General features: G+C 40.6%; 2 protein-coding genes across 2 annotated transcripts; both read left to right on the top strand.

Annotated features, from left to right (window-relative positions):
• The first annotated feature begins 356 nt into the window (after positions 1–356).
• LOC139387312 (casein kinase II subunit alpha-like) lies at positions 357–12,112 on the top strand. The gene is made up of 15 exons (XM_071133439.1): positions 357–440; positions 1,197–1,293; positions 1,525–1,599; positions 2,350–2,478; positions 2,620–2,731; positions 2,858–2,959; positions 5,084–5,134; positions 5,246–5,305; positions 5,764–5,847; positions 6,101–6,211; positions 6,403–6,504; positions 7,099–7,199; positions 7,602–7,750; positions 9,530–9,619; positions 10,579–12,112. Exons 4-15 carry the CDS (start codon positions 2,378–2,380, stop codon positions 10,680–10,682), a joined length of 1,167 nt encoding a protein of 388 aa, XP_070989540.1. The 5' UTR covers positions 357–440; positions 1,197–1,293; positions 1,525–1,599; positions 2,350–2,377; the 3' UTR covers positions 10,683–12,112.
• Positions 12,113–12,682: 570 nt separating this feature from the next.
• LOC139387306 (serum paraoxonase/arylesterase 2-like) lies at positions 12,683–18,914 on the top strand. The gene is made up of 9 exons (XM_071133427.1): positions 12,683–12,884; positions 13,376–13,446; positions 13,629–13,684; positions 13,807–13,975; positions 14,198–14,324; positions 14,621–14,821; positions 15,222–15,303; positions 15,822–15,950; positions 16,685–18,914. Exons 1-9 carry the CDS (start codon positions 12,808–12,810, stop codon positions 16,856–16,858), a joined length of 1,086 nt encoding a protein of 361 aa, XP_070989528.1. The 5' UTR covers positions 12,683–12,807; the 3' UTR covers positions 16,859–18,914.
• Positions 18,915–19,842: the final 928 nt, after the last annotated feature.

Here is a 19,842-nt window from a genome sequence, read left to right as displayed (position 1 = left end):
GTACTATCTATCTAGATGTAATATATATCAAAATATCGAATTACTTTATGTTTGCTGTGTAACTACTGTACAAAATGTGTGTGTGATTTACATGTAACAACAAAAGAAAAAGCTGTAAAAACAAAGTTTGTTTTTGACCTTCGAAGTGGGACAATGTATAATGTATATGTAATGTATTTTTTGCCCCCCCCAAAAAATAAATTAAAAGTACGATGTGGATATGGATATAATATGTATAACATAATTAGGATTTAATTGTGACACAGAGGTTCTCCCATTTAACCACTAGGTGTCAGTAAGGGTTTTCAGAGAAGTACATCCTCGTGTTTTCTCTCTCCCATTTTCCACACAAAGAAAGCACAGCGCCCCTCACAGGAATGGAGGTGCACATTGCCGCTAAACCAAGCATCGCCATATTGATGTCCCAACAACGTCGAGAGGTAATACACGTTAGCTTATTTACCTACGTGAGATGGCCATTGTTTTGAGTCAACTTTGCATGTTATTGCATATAAGACAAATACTCTTAAAGCATACATAACTATGTTTAGCTTTACTACCATTAGCTATCAAGGTAGCCCACAGAATGTTAGCTAAGGCGTTGTCAGCCAGTTGCCTCGCTAATGCACTCCGTTGTCACTTTTTTTCTTCTGAAAACAAATCATATTTTCTGGCTTGTGGTAGCTAGCAATCTTCAACGTATCCACGTCGGCTAATACAATTTACTAACATTTATAGATAAATACCTGCCCAGCAATTCATGTTTCGTGAATATAACTATAGATAACATTTGCTTGTTAGTTAGCTAGCTAACCTAGTATTCCCATCCGGCTTTTGGTGCGGTGCAGTTCATCATAGAAGTAGCTAGCGCGAGCTAGTTGGCTACATGTGCAGGCCATGGCTCGTGCGTGTGTGACTGTCTCGAGGGAGTTTCACCACAGATTATTAAACCGTGTGGGTCCCAGCCGGACACTGGTTATCATAATGAAACTGCTTTGTGCACCACAGATGTTTCTGATCGGTTTCATCATACAGTGAATGATTTTCAGCATTGTTGACACTTGACAGACCGGTAAACAATACCATAGAAATAAAGCTCGTAAGCAGTGACAGGTTTTTGAGTTAAGTCAGAGGTTGAGTCGAGACTCTTTGGCCAAGTATTGTACTAAATCAATCACATGTATGTCTTTCAACAGGGCATATGACAGTGGGAATCCTAGTGATGACTCTACTGAGCCCGGTGCCCCCTGATTAGACTGGTTGGATGTCCTCCTTAACAACTACAACAATCAGGTTTGTTGATTTTAGCAAACTATTATCTTACATTTTTTTGACCAGTATATCAGCGATTTCCAAAACACAGAATAAGCTTAGTCCTGTACTTAATTAATTTCCATGTAGCGGGCTTTTTAGTCTAAGACTGGTCTTAAATTGTGTCTGGGAATCCTGCCCATATCATGATGGCTACCTGACTAAAATATGTAGCTAGCCAACTAACATCTAGTTGTGTGTTTTATCCTGCAGCCTCTACCAAACCAACGTAGCATCAGCTCTGCAGCGACCCCACCTGTCACCTGCAGCTTGGAGGAAACCTCCAAGGTACCATTCACATGGTGATCAATCATTCACACAGTGATCAATCACACTGTCTTATAGGCCTACTGTGCCAAGTCAAGCGAGACAGCGAGACCTGATGCCAACAGTATGCCAAACAGAATGATTCATTAGTCTACATTACTTTCAATCAGTCACGTAATTGTCCATCTATGGTTATAGATGTTGCTTATATGGATCTTCTTGATATCGATTAGATAGGTTCAGAATTTATTAGAAACAGCACAGTTGACAAATGGCACATGGAAATCATCAGAGGGTGGTTTACGGAGATAGGTGGGATGGACTGAAAGTAGCTGAGGGGTGGGATTAGGGAGATAGGTGGGATGAACTGAGAGTAGCTGTGGGGTGGGATTAGGGAGATAGGTGGGATAAACTGAGAGTACCGGAAGGGTGGGATTAGGGAGATAGGTGGGATGAACCGAGAGTAGCTGAGGGGTGGGTTTAAAAGCTCATGTTATATAATAGTTATGACTAAAACACAATTTATAATGTATAAGTACTGTCTATCTAGATGTAAAGTATATCAAATTATTTGATGTTTTGCTATGTAACTACTGTAAAAAAAAAAAGTGAATGATTTACATGTAACAACAAAAGAAAAGGCTGTAAAAACAAAGTTTGTTTTTGTCCTTCGGGGGGGGGGGGGCATTAAAGTGCGATGTGGACTCACATACACCACCCCTATCATGTTTGTTTTTATTATAATAGGTGTGTCTATTTTCTATGTCCCAGGTGATCCAGAGAACAACCTGTGTATAATATGTCCGGCTCTGTCCCAAGCCGCTCTCGAGTTTACCCTGATGTAAACACACAGAGGCCTCGGGAGTACTGGGACTACGAGTCCCATGTGGTGGAATGGGGGTACGTAGTGCGTGTGTGGTTCAAAGCTGAACACATTGTTTTCTGTTGCATGTTCTGATATGTGTGTTAGATTCTAGTTGGTGTTACCTAGCTGACATTGTCACACCATCACATTGCTTGCCAATTCTCTTGACTATGTAGGAACCAAGATGACTACCAGCTGGTGCGCAAACTAGGACGAGGCAAATACAGTGAGGTGTTTGAAGCCATAAATATCACCAACAATGAGAAGGTTGTTGTCAAAATACTCAAGGTTGGTACCATATTAATTTTAATTGATTTTAGTATTGGCATTTTATCCCCTGACTCAAATTTCGCTCCTCGCCAAAGAGACGTACTGTATGAAGTCCTGATGGTATTTTGTTATGTTTGTCGATAGCCAGTCAAAAAGAAGAAAATCAAGAGAGAAATCAAGATTCTAGAAAACTTGCGAGGCGGTCCCAACATCATCTCACTTTTAGATATTGTCAAGGATCCTGTGGTGAGTGGAGCTCATGATCCTAATTTCTATACGTCTGTCCTAGTAAAGTGTAAATCATAACACAACCACATGCTCGTTTTTTGTGGGCCTTTTTTTACAATGGCTGTTGCTCAATCACTAAGCAGAAACAATGTTCAGCTACCTCCATCCAGAGTTTCACCTAGGATTTTTTTCAGCAGCTGTGGCAAAGTTAGTGGGGCGTGGCCAATGGCGCCGGTTTAGAAGCCCTCTTAGCCGCAGAGACAAAATGTTGCTGTTTTAAATGGGGATGCACGAGATATCAGTGAACATATCGGAATCGGCCAATATTAGCTAAAAATGGCAACGCTGGTATCGGCCCGATGTCTAGATTAAAGCAGATGTTAAAAACCGGTGTCAAAGCTGACGTGCATACCTATATAACGTAGGTAGATGAGGTGCATACCTATATAACGTAGGTAGATGAGGTGCATACCTATATAACGTAGGTAGATGAGGTGCATACCTATATAACGTAGGTAGATGAGGTGCATACCTATATAACGTAGGTAGAGGAGGTGCATACCTATATAACGTAGGTAGATGACGTAATGACGCCACGTAAAATGTAGCGCTACACGTGCAACACAGCATTCCTAACCTAGCCCACAATGCATGCTGTGTGGATCGAGCAGTCAACAAGTTGAGCGGTCATATGAAAGAGTAAGAACATTTCAGCGAGACAACTCAAACGCAAAATCCATTAAAGCCAAGATAATGGAATTCATTGCCCTTGACAATCCAACTGTTCTCTGTCGTGGGTGATATTGGCTTTCGGCGACTGGTCGAGCACTGGTACACACTACCAATTGCTCTATTTTTCAGATGTTGCCCTACCGGAGCAGCCAGCTAGCTTCATCTGGCTAGTGAGGCTTGACTGGAGCAGCTTATGTGTAGTGAAGCTAGCCACAATACGGATTAGGCACAATAGTGGAATTTGCGCTTTGCCTTCAAAATAAAAGTATGTCATTGACTGTGATGCAAATGAATACAAATATAATTATGCCATACTTTTATTTTGAAGGCTAACCACAAAGTTCACTAGTGTGGCTAATCCTTATTGTGGCTAGCTTCACATAGATGGGTCTGACCACCATTAATCAAATAACCCTAATTTATCAGACAGTTCTTATTTTAGATGATGACACGTAGCTATATAGTTAGCTAGCTAACGGTAGCTACTGAAACAGATGATGACGTTTTGCTATGTTTTTGGGAAAGAATTACATTGTTTGCACTCATGAGCTAGCTAGCTTTTTTTTTCATGACCAGCACCATAGGTGCGCGAGACAACTTTACCAGCATCATATCATACGTATTGATGAATCCCTTGTGACACAAAATAATGAATGAACGCGTTAAATTATTATTTGACATGCAGTCATATTCAGGTCCTGATTGGTCAACAAGCTTATTTGACACGCAAAGACAAAAAAGGGGTTCCTAAGAAATCCTGGTTGAGAATGAAACGAATGAACAACACTGCCTCCGTGTGTGTGTTAACTATTTAACTGTACTAGAATGCTTAAAAGGCCGCTAAAATTTTAAATACCGGTTATCGGTATTGTTTTTTTTTTGACCGGGAAAATATCGGATATCGGCCAAAAATGTCATCGGTGCATCACTAGTTTTAAAGCTAATTTCCTGCAATTCTACATATTTTGTCATTGGGCGGAGAGAACAATTGCAGTTTTAAAGCAAATTTCCTGCAATTCACCACATTTTGGAAACGGCTGTGAGAAGATGTGCAGTTTTAAAGCTAATTTCCTGTAATTCTCCACATTTTGCCATGGCTTATGCCTTGTTCTTATGCTATCTGAGAGACTCAAACATTATAATAAAATCAATGCCATGTCATTTTTATTTTTTTATTCTCCTTGACTGTCTAGTTTTTATTTTGGTGGTTGTTAGTTGTCAAAGATTATCTCATTTTAAAATATATCACTTTTCTACTTTCTACCTGGTTTTAATCATTTGAGTTTACATTGAAAACGTTTTACCATCCCGATTCTTCTTCTTCTTTTTTTCAAATGTATTTTTGTGTTCTGGTGGAGTGAATGATTGTAGTTATTGTAGTTCCTCATGCCTTTTCTTATGTCTTCTCAGTCTCGAACTCCCGCGCTGGTTTTTGAGCATGTCAACAACACTGATTTCAAGGTGAGGAGAGAGACCATGTTCATCTGTCTGTACAGAATTCTAATAAACCTCACATTCTGAACCAATGTCCAGCCATCTCATTTTGATACATTTTTTTTCTCTGTATTTCAGCAACTGTATCAAACTTTATCAGACTTCGACATACGGTTCTACATGTTTGAAATCTTGAAGGTAAGGGATGGTTTCAAAAAACACACACACCTCACTGCACAACGCCTCTCCCCCATGTGACCTACTTGTTGTGTGTATGTACTGACATGTGACCTACTTGTTGTGTGTACATGTGACCTACTTGTTGTGTGTATGTACTGACATGTGACCTACTTGTTGTGTGTTTGTACTGACATGTGACCTACTTGTTGTGTGTATGTACTGACATGCTACCTACTTGTTGTGTGTATGTACTGACATGTATGTGTAACTGATAGATGCACACACACTACATGTTAATATTTTTAAATATATGTATTTTGTCTGTAATGTCTGTTGTTATGTCGGACCCCAGTAAGACTAACTGTCTCCATTGACGTCGACTAATGGGGATCCTAATAAATCAAATCTCAGATGCCAATGATACATCTCGCATTTAGACTGTTAGCTTAAACCATGACCTAATTGTTTCTTCTCAGGCCCTTGACTACTGTCACAGTATGGGGATCATGCACAGAGATGTCAAGCCACACAATGTGATGATTGATCATGAACACAGAAAGGTATGGATTCAGGCTCCTCCTTTCATTCATTCTGTTACTATAGCTTGGATCACTACCATAATTAACCAGCCCACTTTGTTAGACGTTTTTGTTTCCTTATTGTTGCTTATTGTAAAGTGTCTTTGGGTTTTAGAAAAGCTCTATATAAGACCTGTGTATTAATATTGTTATTGTCATAGAACTAGAACTCAGAATTAGGAATTAGAACTTATTAACTAAAAAAACACAGGCAATAATGACTATTCTCTTGTAGCTCCGCCTGATCGACTGGGGCTTGGCAGAGTTCTACCACCCTAACCAGGAGTACAATGTGAGAGTGGCCTCGCGCTACTTCAAAGGACCTGAGCTGCTGGTAGACTACCAGGTGAGACCACTCAATACAGTCTGACAAGACTAGTTATAAACATGAAACAAACTAGTCTAGTTGGTCACAAATCTATAGTAGCATGTCGTTAATGTAGTTATAATAATGTAGGTAGGTGTAAGTTGGTACAGTAATGTAGTCATTGTTGTTTTAAGCACAGCGCTCACCCCCCCTCTCTCTCTTTATGTCAGATGTATGACTACAGTTTAGACATGTGGAGTTTGGGCTGTATGTTGGCCAGCATGATCTTCAGGAAGGAGCCTTTCTTCCATGGACACGACAACTACGACCAGGTAGAATTGTCTCTCATGGTGCTGATCACATTGTCTTGATATTGAATCCTGGTGCACCAGTCTCTACTACAACAGCACTGATTTGAGCTATCAAGTGGATGTCTTGTTGCTCTCTTAGTTGACTGCCAGTTGAATTGCAACTTTGTAGGATTACAAGTAAGTATTTTGGTTGAGTGTTTTGGTTTGTCTACAATCAGGTGTGAAGAATTGAGTCTCTCAGTGCTGATGAACAACCCTGAAACAATGTGTTGATCATGATGAGACGACAGTCTTTACAACAAGGCTGATGGTTGATATTTAGTGCATACTTCTAGCCCTCTTACTTGACTGAAACAATGTGTTGATCATGATGAGACGACAGTCTTTACAACACGGCTGATGGTTGATATTTAGTGCATACTTCTAGCCCTCTTACTTGACTGAAACAATGTGTTGATCATGATGAGACGACAGTCTTTACAACACGGCTGATGGTTGATATTTAGTGCATACTTCTAGCCCTCTTACTTGACTGCCAGTTGAACTCCAGATTTAGGCCTTAGGCTTTTGATTTAGTTTGTCTTCCCTCTAAAATGTTCTGTTTGTGTTTTACAGCTCGTACGGATTGCTAAAGTCCTCGGCACAGAGGACTTGTATGACTACATCGACAAGTACAACATTGAACTAGACCCACGGTTTAATGACATTCTGGGCAGGTAAGAATATCCAACATTTCATCGTCAGATTACTTCAACAGAACTGGGCTTCAGAATGTATTACTAAATGGTCCAAATACACAATGTGAATGTCAATTTATACCTGACCCCTGCCTTGAGTAATTCAGGTTGATAATGCCCAATATATTGACCCATTTAACAGAAAGAGTTGAACGGCGAAAGCCCCTCAGACATGAAAATTTAACAATGTACTCATGGGTACAATCCATTTGGCCACCAGTCTCTTTCCATCTATTCATATGACTTGTTCATTTTTTTGTTGTCTCCTTTTCCCCCAAACTTCTTTGTAAAGTGTATTGAGAGAACTTTGTGAGTCTACACTCTGAGTGAACGTTGACTTGATTTTATGTATTGACCTCTCTCTCCTGGTCCATTCTCCAGACACTCCCGTAAGAGGTGGGAGAGGTTTGTGCACAGTGAGAACCAGCACCTGGTGAGCACCGAGGCTCTGGACTTCCTGGACAAGCTGCTGCGTTACGACCACAACGCTCGCCTCACGGCCCGGGAGGCCATGGAACATCCCTACTTCTGTGAGTTTCCCCTCCGTCTCCACTCAGACTTCTAGATAGAGGCCTGCTGCATAAGACGCCTAACTGAATGTTTAAGTGCTAGAACCCTCGCTTGATCTTAAGATTATGGTGCTAAATTATGCCTCAATACGATACACTTTTCTTTTTTAATTACTTGCTAAAAAAAAGAAGGTTCATATTGAGTGGATTCTCTTGCAGCCATTGAACACATTGAAGCAGAAGGCTTTTTAACAGATACTTACGGTTTCTTCAGAGGAGTTCATGTGACTACAGTATACATTTGACATTTTAGCCCTTTTAGCCGATGCTCTTATCCACAGCGACTTACAATTAGTGCATTCATCTCAAGATGTATTGTCGTCTCACCAAGTTATCACAATCATATCAAGTACACTTTCCCTCGAAGTGTGGGTGGGAGGGCCAATAGACCAGAGGGGGCGGAACGGAGGGCTCGGGTTGGGATGTAGGGTTTTCAAATAAGCCTGATGGTAGGGAAGGACAGTTTCTCTTGCTGCTGCGTAGGCAAGCATCAGGGTCTTGGAGATGATGCCAGCTTCGACTGGAAGCAAGTGGCGTGTGCGGAGGAACCAGGTGACATGAGACACCTAGGTCAGAGATGACACGCTCAGACACGTCTGTTCTTGACGTCAGAGAGTTTGAGTGTTGCTATAGCTGTTGGTGGATTGGGTTAATGAGTGTTGGTATCATAGCTGTCGGTGGATTGGGTTAATGAGTGTTGGTATCATAGCTGTTGGTGGATTGGGTTAATGAGTGTTGCTATCATAGCTGTCGGTGGATTGTGTTAATGAGTGTTGGTATCATAGCTGTTGGTGGATTGGGTTAATGAGTGTTGGTATCATAGCTGTCGGTGGATTGGGTTAATGAGTGTTGGTATCACAGCTGTCGGTGGATTGTGTTAATGAGTGTTGGTATCATAGCTGTTGGTGGATTGGGTTAATGAGTGTTAGTATCATAGCTGTCGGTGGATTGTGTTAGTGAGTGTTGGTATCATAGCTGTCGGTGGATTGGGTTAATGAGTGTTGGTATCATAGCTGTCGGTGGATTGTGTTAATGAGTGTTGCTATCATAGCTGTCGGTGGATTGTGTTAGTGAGTGTTGGTATCATAGCTGTCGGTGGATTGGGTTAGTGAGTGTTGGTATCATAGCTGTCGGTGGATTGTGTTGCTATCATAGCTGTCGGTGGATTGGGTTAGTGAGTGTTGGTATCATAGCTGTCGGTGGATTGTGTTAATGAGTATTGGTATCATAGCTGTCGGTGGATTGTGTTAATGAGTATTGGTATCATAGCTGTCGGTGGATTGGGTTAATGTGGATTGTGTTAATGAGTATTGGTATCATAGCTGTCGGTGGATTGGGTTAGTGGGTGTTGGTATCATAGCTGTCGGTGGATTGGGTTAGTGAGTGTTGGTATCATAGCTGTCGGTGGATTGGGTTAGTGAGTGTTGGTATCATAGCTGTCGGTGGATTGGGTTAATGAGTATTGGTATCATAGCTGTCGGTGGATTGTGTTAATGAGTATTGGTATCATAGCTGTCGGTGGATTGGGTTAGTGAGTGTTGGTATCATAGCTGTCGGTGGATTGTGTTAATGAGTGTTGCTATCATAGCTGTCGGTGGATTGTGTTAATGAGTGTTGGTATCATAGCTGTCGGTGGATTGTGTTAATGAGTGTTGGTATCATAGCTGTCGGTGGATTGGGTTAATGAGTGTTGATTTAGAAGATATCTGATTGTCTCTCTCTCTCTCTCTCTGATGCCAGACTCCGTTGTTAAAGATCAGGGAAGGGGCAGCACTCCTGGAGGAATAGTTACCAGCTCCACTCCAGTCAGCTCTTCCAGTATGATGGCAGGTAAGTCATCCAACACTGCATTTTGGTCTTTGGGCTTTGGTCAAAAGTAGTGCACTATTTAGGGTATAGGGTGCTATTGGGCCCTATCAAAAGTAGTGCACTATTTAGGGTATAGGGTGCCACTCCCTGGGAAGATGTGCTGTTATCATTACACTTTGTATATTGTTTGAATGGTTTCCCAACACCAGTGTTTTATTTGTGATCTATGGTGAGTACTCCTGACTAGGGCTGTTGCAGTGATCATATTACCGGCAGTCAAATTCCACATGACCGTTTAGTCACAGTAATTAGACTTCTCCAAGCTCTAATGCTGCTGCTGGTCATTAGTAGCCTACCAAACTTGCTAACTGCCTGGTACTCCGCACTCTATTGTCCCTCTAATCACTCTGACATCAATGCAAATGTAATCGAAAATCTAATTTAAAATTTCATGGGAGCTCATGGTGCGCAACATTTCTGTAGGCTATGCAATTGTGCGAGAAAACAGAGTGATGGCCTCTACTAAATAGAGGAGGATCCCGTCAGCTTTCTATAGGCTAGACCTACTTTATTTCTCAACTTTCCTAATATTAAGCACATTGTTTATATTTACAACATTTATTTACAACATTTTCATGCCAGCCAGCCTACCTGGCTTTAGACCTGTCTAAAATAAATCATGGATTTATTGTGATGATGTAGGCTGTATTTATTAGACTTTTTACAATGTAAATGGCCCTAACATCTGCATCAGTGGCCTGAAGGCTGTGTGTGGAAGCCAGGAGATGCTAAATGTGTTTGTTAATTAACGGTCAATTACCGTGAGACCAACAGTTATTTGCTTGACAATCACCTGATTGTGTGACCGCCACAGCCCTACTCCTGACCATAGATCACCCTGCTCTCTTCTTTCACTTCCTGTCAATAAGTGTACTGACAGTAGAAGTCATTGGTGAGAATGTGTCCACTATCTCTTCTAGGTATCACCTCCACAAAGGCACTGGCTAACAACGCTGGATCACCTGTCATTTCTGCCCCCAACACTCTGGCCCCACAAGTCCCAGCGGCCGGGGCACAGCCCTGAAACCTCCACCCCCTCCTCCCAGCGGCTGCCGGGGCACAGCCCTGAAACCTCCACCCCCTCCTCCCAGCGGCTGCCGGGGCACAGCCCTGAAACCTCCACCACCTCCTCCCAGTGGCTGCCGGGGCACAGCCCTGAAACCTCCACCCCCTCCTCCCAGCGGCCGGGGCACAGCCCTGAAACCTCCACCACCTCCTCCCAGCGGCTGCCGGGCACAGCCCTGAAACCTCCACCCCCTCCTCCCAGCGGCTGCCGGGGCACAGCCCTGAAACCTCCACCACCTCCTCCCAGCGGCTGCCGGGGACAGCCCTGAAACCTCCACCTCCCATCAGCCACCGGAGCACAGCCCTGAAACCACCACCTCCTCATGGGACCTCCTCACCTATGTTTGTGTGGGCCCGTGGGTCGGTTCAGCCCACCCCACTCTCTACTATGTGTTGGCCTGGCCCGTGGGTCGGTTCAGCCCACCCCACTCTCTACTATGTGTTGGCCTGGCCCGTGGGTCGGTTCAGCCCACCCCACTCTCTACTATGTGTTGGCCTGGCCAGTGGGTTTCCTTTTTATTACGTTGAGAAGAATGACAGAGAAAAGATGTTGAAATTGCTTTTCCCTGTTCAGTTATATTTTGAGATCTGGACTTGACATCATGTTTTATTTGTCACACCTGTCTGGATGATTTGGTCTAGGAATTCTAATACAATGTAGACATTCTGAAGAAGAAGAAGAGAATGGATAATAACATTTATTTTGTATGTCCCAAATATACAGTCTAGCTTGAAACAGTTTGTTTGGGGATTCCTGCTGTTGCAATACACTGAACCTGTAGACAACTTCACAAAACGAGACAGGATTCTCTGATGTAGCCCCCACTTGGCAGTGCTGGATAGTTGCTCATACACTACTGTTAAGTGCAGGAGTTACCGGTGTTTGGAAGTTGTTAGAAGCTGTCGTACTTGGATTGGACATCTGTAGATACTCTACAGTAACTGTTAGGTTGCATGCACCAAATGCTGACTATCACAGGGTCAATAGTTTGCCAATTTGGTGTTACTTTTACTTCTGTATACATATTTGTTTGTTTTTTAATGCGGTCTCTTACACATGATTTTCAATACATAGGCAATTTTGTAACTTTTTGTTTTTATTTTGGGAGGAGTCTTATCACTTGCAAAAAAAAATCGACTTCATAAATAAACAATTTTAAACAGGCAGGTATGAATAGTCCTTTATCATTGTATGTTTTCTGTTCTTTCTGTGAAATGTACAGACATTGATGCTGTAGAAACCCTGGGAAATATATGCACGGTTAGATTGGTGTACAAGCAACACAGACAGATTAATTTATTTCAACTAGCCCAGCCTAACGTATTATGTAATGGAGTCTAAACAACAAATGTTTTCTATTTTATTTAACCTTTATTTAACTAGGCAGTTAAGAACAAATTCTTATTTGCAATGACGTCCTACTATATCACTGACATCAGTGTATGCACTAATTATGTATCTAAGCCCTGGATTGCTGACCCTCTCCTATTGGCCATTGAGAGGCTTTGAAGCCACCACATTAGCACTCCCCAGTGGGAGCAGTCCTCCATAGGAATGAATGGAATTCTACAGTATTTCAATTCAATGTTTCAAGGAAAAAATTGCATGTATTTATGTATTTTGTTTCTTGTGTGGACAGTAACGGTACTTTAAAAACAACTATGGAAATGTTTTAATATATTTTTCATTTTGTATTTGTATGTTTAGCACACATAATATTATTTAAAAGTATGTATGAAGGTGTCTGGAATAGAATAAAAATGTCACAAACGAATGTAGACATTAATACATGCATTTCTATAGCTACCAAAATAAAAGAAGTACAACGGAGAAGGAATACCAAGATGGCTTCAATAAAGCGCTCCCTGTTAGGCATCCGAAGTTTATACACAACATTGGACTGCACATCGCACACATTCAGTGGCAACATTTGACATCAACTACAGTTGCATTGTTGCCGCTCAGTGAGTGTCTGCGGGAGACAGGGGTCGCCTCCGGGCGGGGCGGAGACTGGCAGGTCTTCAACAGAACATGTGAAGTTATCTCGAAAGTTGCTCAATTTACTACTATCTAATTATTCAAAATGGGGAAGCTGGTTGCCATATCACTTTTTGTTGCTGCTTTGTCAGCATTTCTTGGAGAGAGAATTATTAACTTAAGGTAGGCTGTGTTTATGTAGTTGTAGCTTTTTTTTAGCTGTAATAAAATTGCATGCTAGCTGTTATAGTAGCTAGCTAGCCAATTTAGTGTTTTTGCTAGCAACCTCAAAAATGTGTTTTGTTGACAGCAAGCGATATAAGCCGGTTTTTCTATTTAACTTCCCTTTATTAGCCAGTGCTTTATTACTGAGTAATAATGGTTTGGGTTATTTTCACTTTTCTGAACTTATAAATTGAGAGATTGAGGGTCACTACATGTTGTTGACAAACAGCAATGCTGTGCGCCAAGCAAATCTGATCTCAATGCTCAAGTTACAGTAGTCTGAGGCTATACTAAATGTGATAGCTGACTAGGCTATATTTAATGATTGTTTGTACATAGACACATAAAAATGCCCTAAGTCATAACTACAGTGTTAAAACTGCAGTGTTATTCTGGAGTTTGAACCATTTGAAGGGATGTAAATTTGAACCTTATTTTACATGTTGCAGGAAAAGGACTCTTGCTTCCAGAAAGCTTGTCCAAACCCACCTCCCAAACTGCCATCCAATCAAAAGCCTTGGTACGTACAGTACACATGAATGTACAGGACATTGGGAACTTTAACAGTGCTGGCATGGATATAAAAGGCATGCCTTTCCATAAGCTCTGTGCCACATGTTCAATGGTATTATATGAAGTAACTGTACAACGCTATTTGCCTGTAAAGCCGTATCTAAACACATGTGATTTGATTTCTGACAGAGTACGGATCAGAGGACCTCACAATACTTCCCAATGGACTTGCTATTATTAGCACTGTGAGTTACAACATTGACTTGGCCCTATATGAAACACGCAACATAAAAAATGTAGTCGTAAATAAATGTATTAGGCTATCAACATATCCTAATATTAATCTTAATATTATTGGAATTACTAGGGCTTGAAGGATCCTGTATTGCCGTCCTATTCAGATGACCCTGGAAAGATGTACACCCTTGATATGAGTGAAGATTCTAGGATGAAACCAGTGGAGCTCCGCATGGGGAGAGGCTTTGACCTGGACTCCTTCAATCCACATGGAATCAGTGTATACACAGATGAGACGGGTAAATAAAACCCATAATCTGTGTCACAAATGGCACACTATTCCCTATAGGGCTCTGGTCAAAAGTAGTGCACTATATGGGGAATAGGGTGCCATTTTGGGACACAAACAGGTTTTGAAATGCATCTGCTGCTCTTCCCAATCTTCTCTTGTGTGAAAAGATAACTGTCAAAAACACAAGACGGATCAATTGATTGAGCTGAATCTTTTCTCCACTTTCCAGATAACTCAGTATACCTGTTTGTGGTCAATCACCCTCAAAAGAAAACACAAGTGGAGATCTTTCTGTTTGTTGAGGAGGACCACTCCCTTGTCTATGTGAAAACCATAAAGCATGAATTCCTTCACAGGTATGCAAGAGCTAAAGTCATGTCATTGCTTCAAACCAATTTGGTTTGTTACCTAGATTGTCAGTAGAGTTTCATATTACAGCAGGGCTAAAAGTGTAAATTACATGGTAACAATATGGAAATGTAGCCTATCCTCTTAAACTTGGCTAAGACTGAGAGTTTGGAGAAATTAGGGATATTTGAACTGAGCACAAACTAATGATCATTTTTGTTTTGTCATGTTATGCATCTAACAGTTCTTTAATATGCCATTTAGAGTAAATAGTGATTTAAGTTGATCTGTGGTTTTCTCTTAGTGTGAATGACATTGTGGCTGTGGGAGTGGAGAGCTTCTATGCCACCAACGATCACTATTTCAGTGGAGGCACTCTGAATACTCTGGAGGTACTTCTGGCTCAGCCCTGGTCTAACGTTGTGTATTACAGCCCTGAAGAGGTCAAAGTAGTGGCTGAGGGATTCTACATGGCCAATGGCATCAACATCTCACCTGACAAAAGGTACAATAATGTATTCAACTTCTATAGCTCTATTCAAGTATTCAGTCCCGTGTAGCTCAGTTGGTAGAGCATGGCGCCAGGGTTGTGGGTTTGATTCCCATTGGTAACCAGTATGACATGTTTTTAAAAGAATAAAGTACTCAAATGTATGCACTCACTACTGTAAGTCGCTCTGTATAAGGATGTCTGATAAAATTACAATTAAAAAAATAATGACATTACACAAAGAATTTCAAAGTGCTTTGAGTACTGTCCTGTGTACACACAGTTCAATAATCCTGTCCATATGGGCAGTCAAACCTGTTACGTGTTTGATTATAGAGTGGATATCACATGTTGACATGATAAGGTCTGTTGATGTGATGTTATGTAACATATAACTATTTATGTTTTCATGTAGGCACATATATGTGGCTGACTTATTTGACCACAACATACATGTTTTGGAGCGACTGGAAAGCAATGGTTTGGCCCCAGTAAAGGTAATGGCAGATTTGTTTTACACCTGGTAAATAGTCAAATGGACTATTGAAACATGCTGCTCTGTTGAAAGCCTAAATCTGATGTGTTTATTCTCTCCCATTGCTTGTGTATCTGAATCCAGAATAGGCTCTTTAAAACTAATTTCATGAGATTATTATTTTAAAAAGCATGAGCTGGCGCACACCCAAAGAAAATGATTTAGTGTAGAGGTGCTGACTAACGGCGAATAAACTATGTCTAAAAATATAGAGAGTCGCACACCGAATATATATAAAGTCCCAGTAATTTATTGGGTAAAAAAAACAATGTTTTGGCATTCAATGTGTCCTGAAGAAAGCACCCTGAAGAAGGCACCCTCTGCTCTCAGGCACCCTCTGCTCTCAGGCGCCCTGAAGAAGGCACAGTGATGCCGAAAACGTTAGGTGTTTTACCCAATAAATTACTGGGAGTTTATATATATAGAGTGTGTGACTCTCTTTATTTTTATAGCATACGTGATATTATTCTTTGTCACCAGGTCGTGGAAGTGGGCTCTCTTGTTGACAACATTTATGTTGACCCTGAGACTGGCGACTTGTGGATAGGTTGTCACCCTAATGGCTGGAAACTATTTCGAAATGATCCTGAGGATCTTCCTGGATCTGAGGTTCGTACACCTGCCGTGTGCTATTGAAACTTCCTGAGTGAACTGCTTTCTGGATCATATACCAGCAGTGTATCTCTGTACTATACACCAATATTGTTTTCACATGTTCACGCCTCTACTATGCTATTGTAAAAGCTGCTGGACTACAGTACATTCCAACTACTGTACGAGAGGAAACACACAAGCGCAATGGACTTAGAGTGGACTTAGAGTGGATATGAACTGGACTTAAAGTGGTCTTAGAGTGGACTTAGAGTGCACTTAGAGTGCACTTAGAGTGGACTTAAAGTGGTCTTAGAGTGGACTTAGAGTGCACTTAGAGTGCACTTAGAGTGGACTTAAAGTGGTCTTAGAGTGCACTTAGAGTGGACTTAGAGTGGACTTAAAGTGGTCTTAGAGTGGACTTAGAGTGGACTTAGAGTGGACTTAGTGGACTTAGAGTGGACTTAGAGTGGACTTAAAGTGGTCTTAGACTTAGAGTGGACTTAGAGTGGACTTGGGGTGGATTTGGGGTGGACATGGACTGGACTTGGAGTGGACTTGGAGTGTGCTCAGAGTGGACTTAGAGTGGACTTGGAGTGGACATTGAGTGGACTTGGAGTGGACTTAAAGTGTACTTGGAGTGGACATTGAGTGGACTTAAAGTGGACTTGGACTGGACCTGGGGTGGGTGTCTTTCTCTGTAATGCTCACTGTCTGGTATACATCTACATTTCATGATATTGTTTTCACAGGTGATTCAGATTAAAGACATCCACTCTGAGAAGCCAGTGGTGACCCAGGTCTATGCTGATGATGGCAGTGTGCTCATAGGATCCTCTGTAGCAGCTCCCTACGGAGGAAAGCTTCTCATTGGAACAATCTACCAGAAAGCCTTGGTCTGTGATCTAGCCAAGGTAGACCAGTAGCCAATGCTTTATGTAGAAAACAGGCTTCCGACGTGGGTTGTGGTCGGAGGAGTGCAAGTGTGCAACATACTGAATGTTGCAGATGGAAATGCAATGAATAGAGTTAACAAGATTCCTTACTCTATATGACAGGGAGAGATGTCTGTTCTACATAATATACAGTGGGGCAAAAAAATATTTTGTCAGCCACCAATTGTGCAAGTTCTCCCACTTAAAAAGATGAGAGAGGCCTGTAATTTTCATCATAGGTACACTTCAACTATGACAGACAAAATGAGAAAATCACATTGTAGGATTTTTAATGAATTTATTTGCAAATTATGGTGGAAAATAAGTATTTGGTCACCTACAAACAAGCAAGATTTCTGGCTCTCACAGACCTGTAACTTCTTCTTTAAGAGGCTGTATATCTAGCTGAAAATTCCTCAATGTTGTGCCGTACTGAATTCTGCCGTGGCCTGTGGGGTTCAAGTTGATAAGTAAAAAAATATATTTTAAAGTTAATTCATTGCATGCTCTGTCTAATCACAGGAAGTTAGATTTGCAATAAAGTTGACAAAATGATATGTCAAAGATAACGCTGGTGCACTGAACAAGACCTGTAACAATACAATACATAGTAATGTTGTATAAAAGTTGATAAATGACAGGAGAAATGACTTGATAAGAATAATCTGACTGTTATTTTTTTGGGCCTAAAATGACATACCCAAATATAACTGCCTGTAGCTCAGGACCTGAAGCAAGGATATGCATATTATTGATACCATTTGAAAGGAAACACTTTGAAGTGTGTGGAAATGTGAAATTGATGTAGGAGAATATAACACATTAGATCTGGTAAAAGATAATACAAAGGGGGAAAAAAACATTTATTTTAATTTTTTCCCCCCATCTTTGAAATGCAATAGAAAGGCCAATATCTCACTTAAGAGTCTAGGTGCAATTTCACTAGATGGCAGCAGTGTATGTACAAAGTTTTAGACTGATCCAATGAACCGTTGCATTACTGTTCAAAATGTTGTTTCAAGTCTGCCCAAATGTGCCGAATTGGTCAATTAACACAAGTACATAACTATAGAGAACATACAAAAATGATATGGTAATAAAAAATGTAAGTTTACACACTTCTAGGAATGTCATAAATTATGGATAATTAGCTTCCCTACAGAAAATACACCAACCTTCACACATCTAGATGTGATGTTTTTTTAATATAAAAATGGATTTTATCAAACAAAACTAAGCTACATTTTATCTCTGGATGACAAATCAGAGCAAGATTCTGAATGTAAGTATGTTATTTACCTTCAGAGGTGAATATATCAAACCAGTTGCTGTGATAAAAATGTTTTTGTTGTTGTGCACTCTCCTCAAACATTAGCATGGTATTTTTTCACTGTAATGGCTACTGTAAATTGGACAGTGCAGTTAGATTAACACACATTTAAGCTTTTTGCCCATATAAGACATGTCCTGGGAAATGTTCTTGTTACTAATGAAGAGGGTTAAACCAAGGCCTTATACCTTTTAAAGGGTTAATAAATTATGTTATGATAAACTGTAAGGTCTCCTCTTCACGAGACCTCTGTGTGTGTGTTAAAATCTGTTTTTGAGTGATGTGACCTTCAGACACTATCAGAAGGCGTCTACATTCAGACTCCTCCTGTCTGGATCCCACCGTGATTATCTGGTTTTCTGAGAACACAAGGCTGTCACAGACCTGATAAAACCAGCCACCTATCAGAAGATGCTTACACTCGTTCACCTTGTTATGACCCCATACTTGTGATGACAGGTCAAGTTTCGGTCAAACCCACTTCTGGGCTTTTAATTGCTGATAAGATGGTTACTGCTGTCAGAGGGAGGTTAGCTTTATTAAAATGTTGTTGCCATGGAAACTCATGCAAGGAGGACTGGGAGAGGCTATATGAGTTGCAGGATGTCTTACACATTTTGCAGAACTTGGGGAGAACTATCATATACTGTTATACTGTACTCTGTACCAACTTCTGCCTACAATTGTATTACTAAAATGAGTATTTTAATACTTAAACTAAGAGTCTGTGTTTCCTTTCCATTACTAATGTATGTTTGATAATTATATAGACCTGATCATCTGTTGAAGAGATTGACCAACACTTACAGCGTCATGCTAATCACATTAGCGCTCTTTATTTCAACTGTCCCGTGGGGGGACCGATCCCATAAAGGCAGTGGTGGAAAAAGTACCCAATTGTCATACTTGAGTAAAAGTATAGATACCTTAATAGAAAGTTACTCAAGTAAAAGGAAAAGTCTCCCAGTAAAATACTACTTGAGTAAAAGTATAAAAGTATTTGGTTATAAATATACTTAAGTATCCAAAGTAAATGTAATTGCAAAAAAATATAGTTAAGTATCAAAAGAAAAAGTAGAAGTGTAAATCATTTCAAATTCCTTATTTTAAGCAAAGCAGACGGCCCCATTTTCTTGTTTTTAAAATGTATGGATAGCCAGGGGCACACTCCAACACTCAGGTATAATTTACGAAAGATGCATTTGTGTTTAGTGAGTCCGTCAAATCAGAGGCAGAAGGGATGACCATGTGTTGTCTTGATAAGTGTGTGAATTGGTCATTTTCCTGTCCTGCTAAGCTTTCAAAATGTAACTTTTGGGTGTTAGGTAAACTCAATGGAGTAAAAAGTACATTCTTTCTTTAGGAATGTAGTGTTAAAAGTTTAAAAAATATATATCAATAGTAAAGTACAGATACCCCAAAAATTGACTTAAGTAGTACTTTAAAGTATGTTTACTTAAGTACTTTACACCCCTGCGTAGAGGTTAAAGTTCAATTACAGGTACATCTCACTGATTTGACATGGAAAACCAGTATTTGATATGTTTTCTACCCTCTTTGTAAAGTGAACTAGATTCAGTTGTGAAGTAACTGAGTATTGTATTCTTCACAAGTGTGTTAACTTCTTTACATTAAATGCGGGCCG

This window comes from Oncorhynchus clarkii, chromosome 3, assembly GCF_045791955.1.
Source record: "Oncorhynchus clarkii lewisi isolate Uvic-CL-2024 chromosome 3, UVic_Ocla_1.0, whole genome shotgun sequence".
NCBI lineage: Eukaryota > Metazoa > Chordata > Actinopteri > Salmoniformes > Salmonidae > Oncorhynchus > Oncorhynchus clarkii.
Note: the sequence above shows the minus strand (reverse complement) of the source record. Positions and strands in the feature narration are given on the sequence as shown.

Coding starts and splice junctions, on each gene's coding strand:
- LOC139387312 (XM_071133439.1), top strand. CDS start 2,378: ATGTCCGGCTCTGTCCCAAGCCGCTCTCGAGTTTACCCTGATGTAAAC. Junction 7,200..7,601: donor TTTAATGACATTCTGGGCAG/GTAAGAATATCC, acceptor TCCATTCTCCAG/ACACTCCCGTAAGAGGTGGG. Junction 7,751..9,529: donor CATGGAACATCCCTACTTCT/GTGAGTTTCCCC, acceptor CTCTGATGCCAG/ACTCCGTTGTTAAAGATCAG.
- LOC139387306 (XM_071133427.1), top strand. CDS start 12,808: ATGGGGAAGCTGGTTGCCATATCACTTTTTGTTGCTGCTTTGTCAGCA. Junction 14,822..15,221: donor AACATCTCACCTGACAAAAG/GTACAATAATGT, acceptor GTTTTCATGTAG/GCACATATATGTGGCTGACT. Junction 15,304..15,821: donor ATGGTTTGGCCCCAGTAAAG/GTAATGGCAGAT, acceptor CTTTGTCACCAG/GTCGTGGAAGTGGGCTCTCT.